At 36.1% G+C, this 16,658-nt stretch overlaps 1 protein-coding gene across 1 annotated transcript in view; it reads left to right on the top strand.

The window, feature by feature from the left end:
• The window catches only part of OLA1 (Obg like ATPase 1), an 86,311-nt gene that overhangs the window by 34,498 nt on the left and 35,155 nt on the right, over positions 1 to 16,658 (top strand). Inside the window, exons 5-7 of the mRNA XM_042822357.1 lie at positions 2,122 to 2,297; positions 14,915 to 14,995; positions 15,254 to 15,351. Coding sequence (XP_042678291.1) covers positions 2,122 to 2,297; positions 14,915 to 14,995; positions 15,254 to 15,351 — 355 coding nt within the window. The remainder of the gene's footprint in view (positions 1 to 2,121; positions 2,298 to 14,914; positions 14,996 to 15,253; positions 15,352 to 16,658) is intronic.

The raw sequence follows: 16,658 nt of genomic DNA on the forward strand, positions 1-16,658 counted from the left end.
ACAGAGCTTTTCTCCTGACTTTTACAGTGTTGTTGTTTTTTGTTTTTTTTTTTAAGACCACTAAATGCAGCAGAAAGATGTGAACAACTTGAGAATGTGTTATTTAGATGGCAGTGTACACTTTTTTCTTAATACAAGGATGAAATATGAACTTTTTCCTTTTTTAGCCAGCTGAATACTCTTTATCTGCTGAGAAAGCCGGGCTGGTAGAAGAGTTTTTGATTGGTGTGGTTACATCTTTTTTTTTTATTTTTATTTTTATTCAGTAATTTCCTTGTGAATCTAAACAGATCTGTAGAATATTTTCTTGTTTGTGTGCACCCAGACATCCCATGTCCCATTGCAGACTGCTGTGCACAAACAGGGTTTATGGAAGATGACTATTATGTGCCTTGTTCTTTGCTTTGTACTGGTATGAGTTAGTGTGGCAGGTTTTCTTTTGACAGGGCAGCCTGTTCTCCCATTGCAGCCAGCCTCGGGATTGCATCTGCTGCAGAGGTGCTTTTCTTTGTATCAGGGGACTCTGGGATCATTCTTGGAGAGTGACAGCTGATGGGCAAGGAGGGAGCTTCCCCTCACTGCTGTTTTAAAGGCTTTTTGTGTATTTGTCTGAAAATGATTTGATGTTTGACTGCCAGCAACATTTCAAGCCTGTGTATAGTCTGTTTTGATGGTGAAATCTTTATTGCTAAAAACCACTATTTTCAGTAGGTTAGGAAGGAAACTGAAGTTTAAGATACATGTGACAATGAAGAATCTTAGCTGCCTGTCAGTTAAGGAGTTGTTTGTAGTTTAGCTTTTTTCTTATGGGTAGTACAAAAATTGCCTTTATTTCCTTGCAAAAAAGCAGTTCATTTTCATTTTGGTAATATTTATATAAAGTTCTCATAATGACTTATTTCTGAGATACGTATTTAACGTTACAGGTTAAGTGCACGAATACTCTGAAAATGGTTCTAGGAATAAGTAATAAACTGTTCATATTTCTGTTTTTAAAATATTTATAGATTTTTTAAATGCTTTTTATTTGATAATTTAAACCCTAGTTGAATTATGGTGCCATGTTGTCTTCAGAAGGGCATGAAGTCAGCACACATGCTTCAGTAATATCTGGTTGTTTTACCCTTATGTTTCCAGTTGGCAATTTGAAATTATGGCTTCAACTGCACTTTAAATATGTGATAATAGCATGTGTTTCTAATAAGGGCCAGCACCATTTTGTTCAGATAGTGTGAATGGTTGTCACTCATATATGACAAATGCACCTTCATCTGCTTCTTTGATGGCCCCCTAAAAACCATACCCTCAAATCAGGCCGATGAAATTAGCTGCTGTGTAAATTGTGTGTCTGAGTGGTTCATTATCTAATCACCGTCACAACCACAGTGATAAAGTAGATTGAAACAGGGAAGAGGTCTGCCAGATGATTTCAGGCCTTTTTTTTTCCTAAACCCCGTTTCCCTTGGAAACACTAAGAGTCATTCAGAACTTCAGAATTCTTTGTCTAGAACTTCTTTTTTTCTTAATGCATAAAATTGGTCAGCCAGTGAGGGTTGCCAGGATGATTTGTAAGGTTTTCTTTCCACGGGTCATTTACTGTATATGCTGAAATGTTCTACAATTTTGAATTTGGCTGCTGTGTTTGCTACTGGTAGGTAAGATACCATTAGATACAGTGATACCAATTTTCAGAAAAGTGCTTTAATCTGTTCTTTTTAGAAGAAACTCTTAAAGATGGCTTAATCATAGACTCACAGAATGGCTTAGGTTGGAAGGGACCTTAAAGATCATGTAGTTCCAACTCCCCTGCTGTGGGCAGAGTTGCCAGCCACCAGATGAGGCTGCCCAGAGCCCCATCCAGCCTGGCCATAAATGCTCTCCTGAAACGTGTAATGCTGTGCTTTGTATCTATGTGTATAAATCTCTGCATTTGGGAGTTTATACGTAAATTTACAATCTAAAACTGTATGGTATAAAATATTGCCTATAATGCTTGTGTACAGTCAGTAAGACAGACTGCTGACTTGACTTTTTCATTGCAAACTCTTGTGATTCTTGATAGTCTGTTTTAAATTCTGTCTTGTTGGCTTAGTACATAATTTAAATTTTCTCTTGTTTTAGGAGCATTTGAAGATGATGATATCACTCATGTGGAAGGAAGCGTAGATCCTGTTCGAGACATTGAAATAATACATGAGGAACTTAGACTTAAAGATGAAGAACTGATCACTCAGAGTATAGACAAGCTAGAAAAAGTAGCTGTGAGAGGAGGAGACAAGAAGTTGAAACCTGAATATGTGAGTATAAAAGTAGATAATTTATTGCTGTCTGCATTGAATTCAAATTTTTGTACTGTTGGATTTTGCTAATGATTTCCCACATGCATAATACAAAACTCTACTGCCATTTTTATGTGTCTTTTAGTGTAAATAAGTATTGAATTTTTTTTGAAAGCTTAAGATTTCATTTATAAAAGTCACTGAAATAGAATAGAACGGCTAAGGTTAGAAGGGAACTTCAACCAAGCCCCCTGCCAAGATGGGGTGACATGGGGAAGGGTGAAGGTTTGTCATTTAAAAAATTTAACTGTAATTTTCTTGCTGACAGCTTGTTATATTAGAGTTGCCAGCACTTCATCACACTAAGATCAGGGGTTTAGTCATGATTCAAAGTCCAGCAGTCACTTCCAAATTACTCTTGCTATTAAGTTGCACTCTGATACCAGTATTCCTTGTGTCTCTACCAAATGAATGTACCTTCTTAATCTGATTGCACTATTGTGTTTTTTGTGCATGTTAACTTCAACTAGCAGTCTTCATTTCATTTTTGAATGTAGTTGTGGAAAGCTGTTTAAATGAGCTCAATTATCACAGGGTAACAGTGGTGTTTTTTTATAGGTTAGAAATATATAATAATTATCAGCTTTAAGTATATTTTTTTCAAATGATTATTTTACTGCCACTTGACTTTTTAGTCGACTAGAGTTTGCAGGTAGTCTAGTTATTAATTTTTCCTTATTTCATGAAATTTCTAGAGATATTTCTGGTGGTATGTAAAGAGTATTCTCTAATTATTACAACAGCATATCAATGTGAGAACAGGCTATTTATGCTTGGTAATTATCAAGTGAAAAATACTGGTTTATTCTATATCTTTTTAGATAGCAATTAATAAGAAAAAAAATTGTCACATCAGTGCTGGTATTTTAGTTTATTAATATTAAAGTGCACTTTAAAATTATTTTTTTTTTTTTTTTTTTTTTTTTCCCCTAGCTAGTGTTGAGCATTGAACAGAATTTGAAATCGAATATCCTTCTCCATGATGCAGTGATAAAAAGCACTTCCTTGGTAGTTTCTGTTGGTGAAGAACTAGTCTTTCTTTGTCTGGCTTTAGAAGTATTCTATTCCTTGATTGGTGTAGGTGAGAAAAAGCAGCTAACGTTGGACCATTTGAAGTCTTTTGTAAAAGCCCAGAGAGAATCAGTTGTGCTTCCCTTCAGGTCACCTGACACATCAACGTGTTTTGAGAACATGTGGGCAGTGATTTTTGTCCTTCATATATAGTTGTATCTGCTTAGAGGAACACTGAAACTTAGGCCTACAGTTTCAAATAGCATCTTGCATGTTTAAATTCATGTTAGAGACAAGCAAAAACCTTGTCTATAGAGAATTCCAAGTTCGGACAGAGGCTGTATTTCACTTCAGAATGAGAAAATGAAAATAAGGTAGGTATAATGCTGTTCTGTCCAAGTCGGTGAGCTCTTCTCGCTTACTTCCTTGTACAGTCACCTCTGGAAATAAACTGTTTCTCACAATGGAAACGTTTTTGTCCAGATTTTTAGTGTGCTTGTCTGAAGTGTCTTTCTGTGCCAAGAAAGAATTCAACAGGTGTTTGTTTTTTTTTTTGATGTCAGGAAGATGTAATCAAAGTGCATTTAAAGTTCTCAATGTCATCATGTAACCCTAATGGATAGGTACAGTTATCGCTGCATAACAGACCTATTCTTACTCATTTTATAGCTACAGGAAGTTGGCATGTGCTTAAAAACAGAAAACATCAGATTATTCTAAAATGAAGGAAGACAGTAAATTAAAATCCCAAATCTAGAAACACAATTTAAATCAATTAGAACTTTAACATCTCCATTATTAGTTGATCTCTACTCAGCTTTTGTTTCTTACCCTTTTCTATGCCTCTCCCTTCAATCTCCTAACCATTATTTAATTTGTGATTCAACTGTCAGAATGACTTTCTCATCTTGTGCTTGTAATTTAGACTTCCTGTCATTCCTTGCGGGATTTTAGCCTTTCTTTGTGATCACAAGAAAACGCAAGGTTTTGAAGTTGCGTTGCTCTGCCAGTTCTAACCTCAGTAACAGCTGTTACACTTGGCCAGTTTCAGCTGAGTTTGTCAACAACAATAGAGGTTTCAAAGGTATTAAATTCTTTTGTTTCATGGAAATGGGTGGCTGAACAGAAGGGAAAGGCGCAAATAAAATTCTTCTGTGGAGACAAAGGCTGCAAGTAGGAACTCTGCTCTCTAGAGTCACCAGAGAATCTTCCCAGGGAAGTGCTGTGGAGCATCAGGTCTTTTGAGTCCTGCTGATCTTGGATCTCCTTCTTCGTCTTCCTTTGTGGCTTGTATGCTTGAATTGTGAGGTGGGCAGTAGACCTTAGTAAAAAGGACATTTTTAGGGTAAAGGTCTCTGAAAGATCTGTCTGGTTGATTTTCTTTTCCCGGTAAATCAATCCTCAGGCCTCATTATGCATTTCTTACCAATAGACTTTTGTGTAAGATCATAACAGCGAGTCTCTGACTTTTCCATCTACTGGATGAGTTCACTTAGATTTTCAGTTACTGGGTTGTAATTAGCTCCTCTACAGCTTTTCTTGTCTTTTTTTCCTTTACTGTTTTGCATTGCAGAGAAAGCCTGTGCTTATGCTTACATACTGGCCTGCAGAATTAACTGCAGTTAATGACTTCCTTGTAGTTTCCTCTTATTGCATATGTGATTGGTGGGGGAAAAAAAATGATAAGTAAAACAATTAAAGATTACACTTCCCTGGAGCAGATAACCCAATGTAAGGTTTTTGCAGGTACCTGAAAGGAGGTTGCAGCAAGGAAGGTGTCTGTCTCTTTTCTCAGGTGACAGTGGATAGAACACAAGGAAATGGTCTGAAGTTGTGCCAGGGGAGATTTGGATTGGATATTTGGAAGAATTTATTTGTGGAAAAGGCTGCCAATGGCAGTAGTGGAGTCCCTATCCCTGGTGATGTGTAAGAGATGTGTGGACATGGCACTAAGGGATGTGATTTAGTTGTAGAACTTGGTAGCTGAGGTTTATGATTGGACTTGATGATCTTGAAGGTCTTTTCCAACTTAGATAATTCTGTGATTCTGTGTATTTTGTGCTTCCTCTTTCTAGGGTAGAAAAGACATTGAGACAGTAGTGTAGAGTGGATTAAGGGCTTTTTTTTCTAACAGTTTGCCTACATAAATTAGGAGAGAATGGAAACCTTCTCAACATTTGCCTTTTTTACATGATACAACATTAAAATACTAGATATTGCTAATATTCTCCTTCTGCAACAGAGGTTCACAACAAACAGCTGTTCTCTGTTTTCTGAGTGCTCATAGTCGTTTTCCCTTTCAGCAAAACTGGGGAATTAAAAGAGGAAAAACTTGATATTTCCAGGTAGCATTGTTTTGGTTTTTTTTCCTATGATTTTCTCATCCTTCTTGGAGGAATTAAAAGATACTTGAGAATTTCTTAATTTTTAACTGAGGAGAGTTTTGAAAGTTCTGTGTTTTGTTCAAGTAGAAATACTGAAAGCTTTCTTAACCGTATCACTTTCAGACCTTCTAATTGCTTTCTTTCCCCCGTTGAATAGAAACATCTAGCACTTGAATTGCATTTTTCATTTCTTTCCACTTTTTTTAGAACACTTTGAAATCTATTGAGGAAAAATGCTATATAACGTTAGGGAAGGAAGAAGATGAAGGAAGAAAAGGAATAGTATTAAGCTTAGTTAAACTTGTTTTTCCTTTAGTTGTTTGCTCTGAATATAACAATAAGCTTAATATGAAAGCTATGGAAAAGTTACTGATTTCAGAGAGACTATAATCTCTGGGTGACCTGTGTAAACTTATTGTTGCTATCAAATGGGATTTCAGTATGAGCTTCATGAAACCTAATTGAAAGTAGAAATCATTCTTCTTATGTCATAAATATGAATTGTTTGCTTTGTCAGTAAGCCTCTATAGCTGTAACTCCATAGTTCGAAATCTGTGAAAGCTTTCCCCCATCCTGGGTGGGGGAAAAACAGAAAAGAGCAAATTGTCTGTCTGTATCGGCCAGGAAATCTGAAATCTGATGTTTTCATTGGATTGCCTGCCTTCTCACACCTTTGCTCAGACTTGTTAATTATCATTTTTTCTTCACGTAAGCCCACGTTGTGTATAGTTGGTAAGTTCACCTTTGTGCGATGACCTGGCTTTGCTATTGAATACAGTGTTAACTGTTAGCACTGTCTCTCGCAGAATTGATTTCTCAATCCCCTGTCAGCAGAAATAAAGTAGCCAACTGCTGTTAAGGAGCCATCAATGAAATAATTTTCAAGTTCTACTTAAAAATCAATAACACAATATGGTCCAAGATCAGCAATATGTACTGTTGACACAGGCTTGGAATAGCTTCCTTTACACTCACATTTTTGCGTTTTGCAAGCATTCTCAGTCTACTTAGAAATGATTGCCTGCTTTTACTAAGAATACTGTTCTTTCAGACTCAACATATCTTTATGTAATATTTTGACTATGACCTTCTTACAAGGTGTTGTAGAACAAAAATATTTCTGATATTTTTGTGTACTACTGTAGCATGAATATAGCTTCAGAAAGGCAATGAGTAGCTTTGATTTTTATCTTTTTGGTGCTGGTATCTGCAGAGATATGAGAAAGAAGTTGAATTAAACTTCACTGTTGTTAGCTTATTCATCTGTCATTTTTGGGTAGCAGGAGATTTCAAAGGAAAATTGAGGTATCTTTTATATTTATAGATCTTGTTTTAAATATATATTTATATATGTGTATATATACATGATTTATGGGATTTTCAGTCCTGGAGATGGAGATCTTCAAGTTAATACAATATAATACAGTTAAGTGAACATTATTACAGGATTCTCTTCCATTACCCTTCCTGCATGATTCAATTCTAGTCCTTAGAGATTGACCCACTGCAATTGATAGCTGTTCATTCATCCCTTTGTTAGTGCTCCAAATCTTGAATTCCAGCACAGAATAATTTGTGGTGGTAATGGTATTGTGATTTATATATCTGACCACAAGAATATTATTTATAGTTCAGTTCACACAGACTGTTGACTTCAGTGATACGAAGACAAAATCCTCAGGTCAGTATCAGTGCCTGCAGTGTTTGAGCTTCCAATTTTCAGTTGAAAGGCAGCTTTTACAATAGGTCAGTATCAATGTCCGCTGCATTTGAACTTCCAGTTTTCAGCTCAAAGGATGCTTTTGTAAGTTCTGCAAGACATCTGAATTCTGTCGCTAAAGTGTGTCAACTTGAAAATTAGGTTAGTTTTTGAAACTGAATACAATTTTTAAGAGCAAAAGCAATTGCAATTATGAAAATAAAGATGCCTTTTCATGTCTTTGTATCAGTACCATTTAATGCAGAAGAACTGCATCAAGCTTTGCTTTGTTAGTGCAGTAGATGATGAATTAATTGGTACGATGACCATAACCACAGTGCATAAATAGCCATAAGCACATATGTATCTATGTAATCTATGCCCCTTCCTTCCCTCCTCCCTTCCATTTACTGTCTTGGTCTTGTCCTTATAATGCAGGAGCTGTTCGAAAAGTGGTTTTGTTCATTTAAAATTACTAATAGCATCTGGGAGATGAATCACAAACAGCAGAGGGATGGTAGATTCTGTTGCTTCTCATTACCAATGTGCTACGTGAAAACAGGGTGTAAGTCTTCCCTTCCTGCAATATTCTGATGAATGGGATTGTGCTCAGCAGAATTTGCTGACCTCGTACTGCAAGTGCTCACCAGAGTTCTCACGGATGGATGAACTTTGATTTCATCTAACTGATGATGTCAGTTGGGAATTTTCACCTTTCTTTCATTCCAAGTTGAAGATAAATGCTGTGGTGAATTGGATTTCTTTTTGTCAGTTGCTTTCGTCTCCTTTTGTGACGAAAGTTTGAGAGGTCAGTGTGTTCCACTGGAATAAGAAGGAAAGAAAAATTGTACATTGTTGACACACTTTTTGCCAATGACTTGTTACAATTAGTAACTTAAATGTTAAATCATAGGGAATCAAGAAAATATTTATATTCTTAATGCATGTAATTATGCCTAAAATCTTCAGTGGACCATTTGCTGTGCTTAATGCGGTATTTAGAGGAAATTAAAGTTCATTCTGAAGAACATTATGAATGTAACAGGAATATATTCGTGGCAGATGTTTGTGAATTAATTGGTAGTAAAGCCTGAGGTTGAAATATATAATGTGTAAATACATGTTTGGATTTCTTTGGGAATTATCAGTAGACAAAGGCAATTTAGTGCTTACTTTCTGTCATGGCTGATCTTTCCTGTGTAGATTTGAACAGTGAATTAGAATAATTACTTTTGCAAAGAATGTATCTCTGGGTATGTCTAGATCAAGCCCCAGTTACAATTTTTAAGTGGACGGTATATGCGACAACACATCTCTGTATCTGAATAATTGTACTCTGAAAAATATCCCTTTCTCAGTTGGCTTTATTTACTTCTAGGACAAATATCCTCACATGGAACTCCTTGGAAATGATGCTATGTAGACAAGTGCAGTAAGAAGAGCTTGGTCAATCTGCGTCTAAGATGTGTCATTTTGATTTTCAGTTCAAGCTCCCTTTCTGAATTTCTGAACTGAGAGAAATTATCACTTGAAGATAGATTACTTTTTGTATTCATGTCTGCTTAATTTTCTTCTAGAAATCTAGGACTGAATATATCTTTTGGGTGTTCTTTTTTTTTTTTTTTTTTTTTTAAGTGTATTATGCATTTAAACCAGTAAAGATGGCCAACACAGGAGAATTTGAGGTTTATTAACATGAGTTATGTTGTCTGGAATGCTTTTAAAACGTTGTAAGTGGAAGTACTTGCAGTGGTTCGTAAACATTGCTGGCATCTAGCTCTGAGTAAACCTTATACCATGTACAGCTTGTACTGGCTCTGTTAGGATGTACTGAATAGAAGAAAGGATAATACACTTGTCCTAAATCCATTACTTCTCCCATTGTATTTTCATTAAAGTCGGTGAGCAAGGGAATTGTAAGAGATTAGACATTGTTTTGTGCCTCAGAGGAGCTCACTGTTGATGCAGTACCTGACTTGTTCTCTTCCTTGCACCCAGCTGCTACAGCTTATTTAACCGCTTAAAACGTTTGAAAAACGTGATCTTTTAAACTTGACGTTTTGTCTTAATTGTCCTTTAAAAGTACTGCTGTTTCCAAACATTGCTTTTATCATAAATTCTAATTTTATCAATTTAGTCTCTCTCTTGTAAATTACCAGAAAGCCTCTAAGGGAAGTACAGAGATGATATTATGCCAGGTAGAGCTGAAAGAGATTTTTCCAGGAAAGCCTGAACGGAAGGACTGTGGTTGCCATGTATTTCATTGTGTTAATGAGGAAATGTTAAATGTTGAATGGTGTGGATGCAGTAACTTGTTTTTTGAGAAGCACAGCTTTGCTATCTAGCAGTACTCTTTATTCTCTGTGGACGTGTAATTTGTGTATGTGTCTGAAAAGACACCACAGCTATTTTGAAAGCCAGATGAAATCATAGTAATGATCTAGTTTGATCCCCTGCATGTCTTTACTGTTGATAAATAAAACATGTTTTAAAATATCCTTTTATTCTGTATTTGTCAAGCTTCAACTTTTCAGCCATTTTTTCAGTGATCTGTGTTAGTGATTTTTTGAGACTTTTGTTAATTATGTTTATATAAAATGCTGTAAGAATAGAAGAGTAAGATTTAAGCACAACTGGGTCTTCACATGTAAGCACTTGTTCAAAACCTTTTATGCCTTTTCTCCTATCTTTTGTTGTTCAGTATTTCAGCAGAGAAGTGTAGAAGTATTCATGTTTGACATTAGTACTTATATACTCAAAGATTGTATTAGTCTTTTTAGTTAATTTAGTACATTTCATTTGCTTGTAACTTTCAAGTCTCAGTCACTCTAGCAAGGAGCAGGTATTCTACTTGGTAAATACCATGTCCATAGTTCCTCATCCTCCATCCAGTACTCTGATGACTTGAATTTATTGTACTGAAAAACATTGTTTGCTTTCACTAAATCTCTCTGATAGTTCTGCTCACTACATGTATGATTATGCTCCTCATAGTCACTTACTCTCATCATTTGTCAATAAAATGGTCTTTTTTAGGGTGTTGACAAAAGATAACTAGCAATATGCAAACAGTTTATTTGGAGCGTCACCAGAAACTCAAGGAGTTGTTGATCGACAATTATGTTCTAGGCCTACTGGTTTAGATGGTGTTGATTCCATTTAGTGTATGCAGTGTTTGTTTTTTAATTAAACACTTTCATACGACACAGCCAGATTCTTGAGTCTGAATTGTTCACTTTACACTGTTACCTTCATTGCTGGCTTGCTGTGACTTATGTATGAAATGTGAGGTAGTAGCTAACAGCTACAGGTAATGGCTTTAGGTAGTTCTTCCAGTTTGTGAGAGGAACAGAACAGTGAAGTTGATAGAATGTGGACAATTACATCTCCTTCGCCAAGTTACTACTTTGGTATAGTGTTGCCTAAATTGAAATATTTTAATAAAACACGTTTGCTTTTCAAGTGTTGTCATATGGCTGATCAGTTACTATATTTTGGAGGTCCTGAAGCAAACAAATAAGGTGCAAAGAAGCACTCCACATTTCCTAGAAATATCTCCCTCCAGGGAAGAGAAGAGCGTCGTATTCACAGTCATTCTCCATAGTAGCAGAGACTTTTGCACTGCCTGCAGAATCATGGAGAGTTCACTTGCACTTTGAAGTGTGAAGTGATAATCCTCACAACTGCTTACTTCTTTATTAAATTTGCGGAAGTTAATTACATGCCCTGCTAATTTCCAACAAAAGCCTCACAATTCTTTGGTGCCAAGTAGGCAAGTGAGTTTTCCAAGCTTCGGTTTAGTCCCTCATGCTGCAAGAAGAATTTGGCATACACACACGTTATTACTATCATCCATCCAAGGAGTTTATTAATGTATGCACATTTTTCTATGCAGTAGTGTCTTGCGAGCACATCTTGATAAATCTCCTAGATGCAATTTGAATGTCCCAACTTTATAAAATACTATAAATAAATACGTATTGTGAAATTCCTGCTTAACATTTCTGTGTTGACTGCTCATCATCTTTGGAAAACTAGACAGGACATGAACTCAGTATTGCATATAGCTAAGTATACCAAGTATTCATGTGCACTAAGTGTATTGCCAAGGATATAGTCAGAAATGAATTGATGTTTAAAACTGTGGTATTTGATATTCATGATGTTTGCTGTATTTCATATGCGTTTGCAATCATAAGTTGGATTTTGGAATCTTTTTTGATGATGTTTTAAATGATGCTTGCTATAATGCTCCTAGCTGAAAAACAAGGGAATGCTCTTGTCACCAACAAAGAGAAGTGGATTGTCCTGCTGGTGGCAGGCTGACCTCGAAGTGTACAACTGGGGAGGCCAGCCCTAATGAAACCAAGCAGATCATTGCTCCACGTTCTGTTATTAAACATCTTGGAGTTAACTAGAGTAATGACTAAATGTGTTTAAATGACTGTTACAGTGATAGTGAAGATAAAAAGGTCAGTTCATATTCTTTCACGAGGCCTAAATAGAAGCAATTAATAAAACTAAAAACAGTGCTAAATGAATTATAGCCTCAAAATGTGCTTTTTGCATGTTTGTTTGGGGTATTGGGGCAGCCAAGTGAACAAGAAATATATGGGAGTATATACTTGCCTTTCTTCATATTGTCAACAAGCATGTAGCAGATTTGTTGCTAAGGGATTGTATTAAATCTCATTTGAATATGACACCACCACTGGTGCAGGAGAATTTGAGTTCCTCTGTCACTTGTGTTATTTTAGCTGTGGACTCTGCCTTACATTCTGCCTGTTGCAGCTGCCCACGTATTCCATCAGAAAAAATTCCTCTTGGAATAATTCCTTTTTTTTTTCTTTCCATCTTCTTGCTTAAAACATAGGTTTTCTGTTTTCTTCAAGCTTCTATCCTTTCTTTAAACAGAGCTTTCCGATGCTTTACCTGTTTCTCTGTAAAACTGAAACAGATCTGCACTCAGACAGCTGCCAGCTCTGCACGTCACCTTGGGCTGGTCAGCCTTCCCTGTTCAAGTTACTCACGGAATTCCTCTTGAACAACGGCTGTAAACTGCATAAAGTTGGGTACCTATGGCTTAACTCTGAAAAGTTAGGTTTGTGTCAAAGTTGGCTTAGATATGCAGCTGTCAGAAGAAGAACGTGGACAGGAAGCTCTGATTTACATCTGTGTGCTTAAAAATGCTTCAGAAAGAGCAAATGTTTGCTGTATTCATTTCTGAAATTTTCTGGAAGTTCCACTGTACATAGCACCCCTTACAGCATAATTAAAAAGCAAACATTTTACTGCTCCTTAAGCTTAAGAGATTTTCTTAAACAGCTATTGCTGTAATGTTTTCTTCTGTAATCTTTTATCACCTGTAGTTTATGTGCAATAATGTGTTGCTGTTTGGGGGGAATTATAATGCGAAAAACCACGTGGTGGGTACCTATAGCATTATGTTAAAACCTGAAATGTCGTGCAGTCAGGATTCCTTCACTGCTGACCAGGAACCTTTGAGATTGTGCTGATTTTTTTTTTTGTTGTTGTTTATGTATTTGAAAAAAAGCTGAAGATAAACATTCTAAATGAAAAGTACCTATCGTTAGAATTGCTTCCCTTGCCTCGTTCATAACGATTAATTAAAAAATAAAAAGCAGATAGGGTTAAAGATAAGATGGCACCACTGTTTTCTTCTTTATGTGTAATCTTGTTGCATGTCTCTACATAAGCTGTTCTGGCCACTCATCACAGTAACCAGCTGGGCCATTTCACCTGCTGGAGCCATTAAAGAGGACTCTCTCCCCCTAGATTAATCCCCTCCGACATTAGTTTTTTGCTCTGACAACTGGAGCAGGCATTCAGAATTTGCAGGTGGCCAGTGTGACGCACATAATTGCCTACAATTTTAGGCAATGAATAAAAATGGTCTACATTACTTGTCAAAGGTTGTATATGCAGTGCCAAGTGAGATCTATGGGAAGCCTTTTAGGGTTTAAAGAACAGTTAATAGCAAAGCTGCACAGTGCTTTTTTAATCATAATGCATTTGTAATATAGCACTTTGATCTTCTCCTTGTAGGAAATGGTGTTATATTAGCCACTTTTAAACGTTTATGAGTGAAATTCAGTTATAGGAGAGTAAAAGTGATTATTCTTCGTCAGAACATGTTAGATTTCATTAAAAGTTTTAGCGTGCCCCTTCCTTGTTAAAATCTGTGGGGAGTCCTGTTCCTGGAGGGTTTCAAATCAGGATCTGAAGATTTCGAAGAGCTTTGTCTTTGTTTTTCACTGCAGCAACTGCTCGACTAGAAAAGGCTGTAGTAAATACTGATGTTATTTGTGGTTGTTTATAATGTGCCTCAGCCGCCTAGCACTAAGTGTAAAAAATGTTGTGCGCTCAATGGTTCACGGAATGGTTCTTTGTGTTTTAAATACCCTAATTCTCAGTTGTGTCAATTATAACAACAAAAAAAAAGCATTATTTAAAGCATGATCATAAATTATCTCTCAGAAAAATCGACGACTCAGAAATGTACTACTCCTAGAAGAGCCAAGGGTGACCTTTCAGACCCGAGAGCCTTTTATTAACACCTGCCTGTAAGGAGAGCCGTGCCACACGCAGCTTTCAGATTCAGCACCACAAAACTGATGAGGAAAGGCTTGAAGGGTTCAGTTTGTGTCACTTGCTGTTTGCCGTTTCCATTTCACAGATGATTAATCTTTCTGTGAAGAAAGGCCAGAGAAACAAAGCACATTGGGCTCTTCCTGCAGTTACTCCTTCTGAATGCACACTAGCTTGCTAACTAAAAGGCCTTTAGATTTCCTGCGGAGAGAGATGTTCTGAAAGTGAATGCAGCTGGTTGGAGGTCACCAGAGCAAGGCTCTTGCCATTGTGTAATGGAAGCTTTGGCAGGTTTCATTTTGGGGGGGAGGGAGAAGGTGTTGGCGAAAAATTAATGCGGAATAAAAAGGGCTCTGGCCATTTGAATTAATTTTTTGAAGGGTGGATCATCAATAATAGGCTCAATTTCTTTGGTGAGCAATTTAAAAAATAGATTTGCAGTGTTTTTTTCCCACCCATTCCCTTTTCTTAATGGCATGTTTATATTGTGCGTGGTCTCTCCCGCTGGATGCTGAAATGTCGCGTCTTACTGAGTTTGAAAAGCAATCTAAAATGTACTGATTTTTACATACGTTTTATGAGTTCTGCTAATTTTCCTGGTGGCAGGAGATGATACTTGGATCTCATGTATTTAACTTTCTGTTGATGGGATTTGTATTGCTTTAGTAATTGCTATTTGTCTTTAATGTCTCTTGAAACAGGAAGTTTTATTTTTTTGAGATGGTAAAAAATGTGTTTAAGGTATATTGTCTAATTTTAAATTAGCACGTTCATGCTGAATTTTAATCTGTATGTGCCTTGCTTATGGAACAGAATTGTTTGATGTCCAGATGAGTTTTGACTTTGATTTTTTTTTTTTTTGTTTTTCATAGGATGTAATGTGCAAAATCAAAACCTGGGTAATAGATGAAAAGAAGGCTGTCCGCTTCTATCATGATTGGAATGACAAAGAGGTAGGCTATAAGTATTATCCCATGAACTATCTTCTAATTTTGCAACATGTTACTGTCTTTTTTCAGTTTTTTTTTTGTAGAATTCATATCCACAGTGTACTGAACATTAAATTTGTTGCCAATTCTGTTTTTCAGTGTGATCTACTCACTAGATTTTGTGTTGCCTTCTCAGAAATGCCATGAGGAAAATAGTCCTTAATGTAACTCGATTTGATATAACTTGTTATTAAATTTCTCCTCTTACATTTTTACTTCTAGATTGATGTTTTGAACAAACATTTGTTTTTCACATCAAAACCCATGATCTATTTGGTTAACCTCTCTGAAAAAGACTACATTAGGAAGAAAAACAAATGGTAAGTATGTTCAGTTACATGTCTAAATATGTGTTTCTGTGTCCCATTTTGTTCAACGGTGAACAATTCCTTGCTCTTTAAAGTCGAAATATATTTATTCAAATAGGAATGAAAACTGGTGCTACACTTCTGTTGTTTGTTATGCTCCCACTGTCATGCTGCTTGAGTACAGTGCATGTGGTAAAACTATGAATGAAAGTATAGAATAGAAAAAGTATATTTTCCTTCTTAATATTTTTATGTGAATCCATTAGCTGTGAAGAAAATATTTGATTTAGAACTACTAATTCAAATAAGCATGTGTTGTTATCATGTATTATTCTGATCATCTGAGCACCATCTCTTTCATTCCAAGAGAATGAATTGAATGCCAGAGGACTAATGCTATGTCAGTTGCACAGAAAGCTTTCAAATGGGCAAAATTGAACATTTTAACAGTCCACTTCTGTTTGCTGTTGTCTGGTTTCATTGCTACTGCTCACACTTCACTTACAGTTTATAGGCCTGTCTTGATGATCTTTAATGTCATGGACAGCACAGGAATTTTTTCACATATTTCTGACATCGATGTGACTTAAATTGATTTATCAACCATCATGTATTTATCAGGCATTCAGTGAGGTGGATGAAGATTCGGGGCTAGCATGGTAGATAGATATGGTGGAAATCCACTGTTGAGAAGTACATTTAGCACGTCATAGGAAGCTCTAGATGGGATAAATATTTAGTTTGTGGAGGAAAGAACAGATTAAATAGTATACTCTGAAAAAAAAATCAGTTGCAGCATGTTTTATTCAAAAAGCAAACAAGCCTTTTTTTAGTTCTCAGATCTTTAAACGCTTGTGAAATACTTCGAAGATGCACGAACGCATGTTTGTGAACAGATATATGTGTGTAGCTCATCCAAACAAATCAGAAGTATCCAAAGCGGAATATCTGAATTCTCCTAAAGTACACCCTCTGTTTCTCCCTGTACTTCATTAAGTACTTAGATGCACATGGTTTCAATTTTCCATTAAAAATTCTCATTTCCATATGATATCAAAGAGTGAGAAGGCTTTAAACTGAAAAATAAACATTCATAGACTGGAAGCCAAAACAATAATTAATGTCAGATGGTTAACTCCAATAAATCATTAGAATAAATTCTGTGAAATTACTGCAACTAAAACTGTCCTTTTGATACTCCAAGACATTTTGTGTTAGTATTTAAGAACAAAATTTAATCTTTTCAATGGCATCCAATCTCAGCCCCCAAAAAACAGACTTTTGGATTGAACTTGATAACCAGTGTAATAATTAAAGTT

This window comes from Centrocercus urophasianus, unplaced genomic scaffold, assembly GCF_019232065.1.
Source record: "Centrocercus urophasianus isolate 14NV4802_14NV808 unplaced genomic scaffold, USGS_Curo_1.0 seq_20, whole genome shotgun sequence".
Taxonomy (NCBI): Eukaryota; Metazoa; Chordata; class Aves; order Galliformes; family Phasianidae; genus Centrocercus; species Centrocercus urophasianus.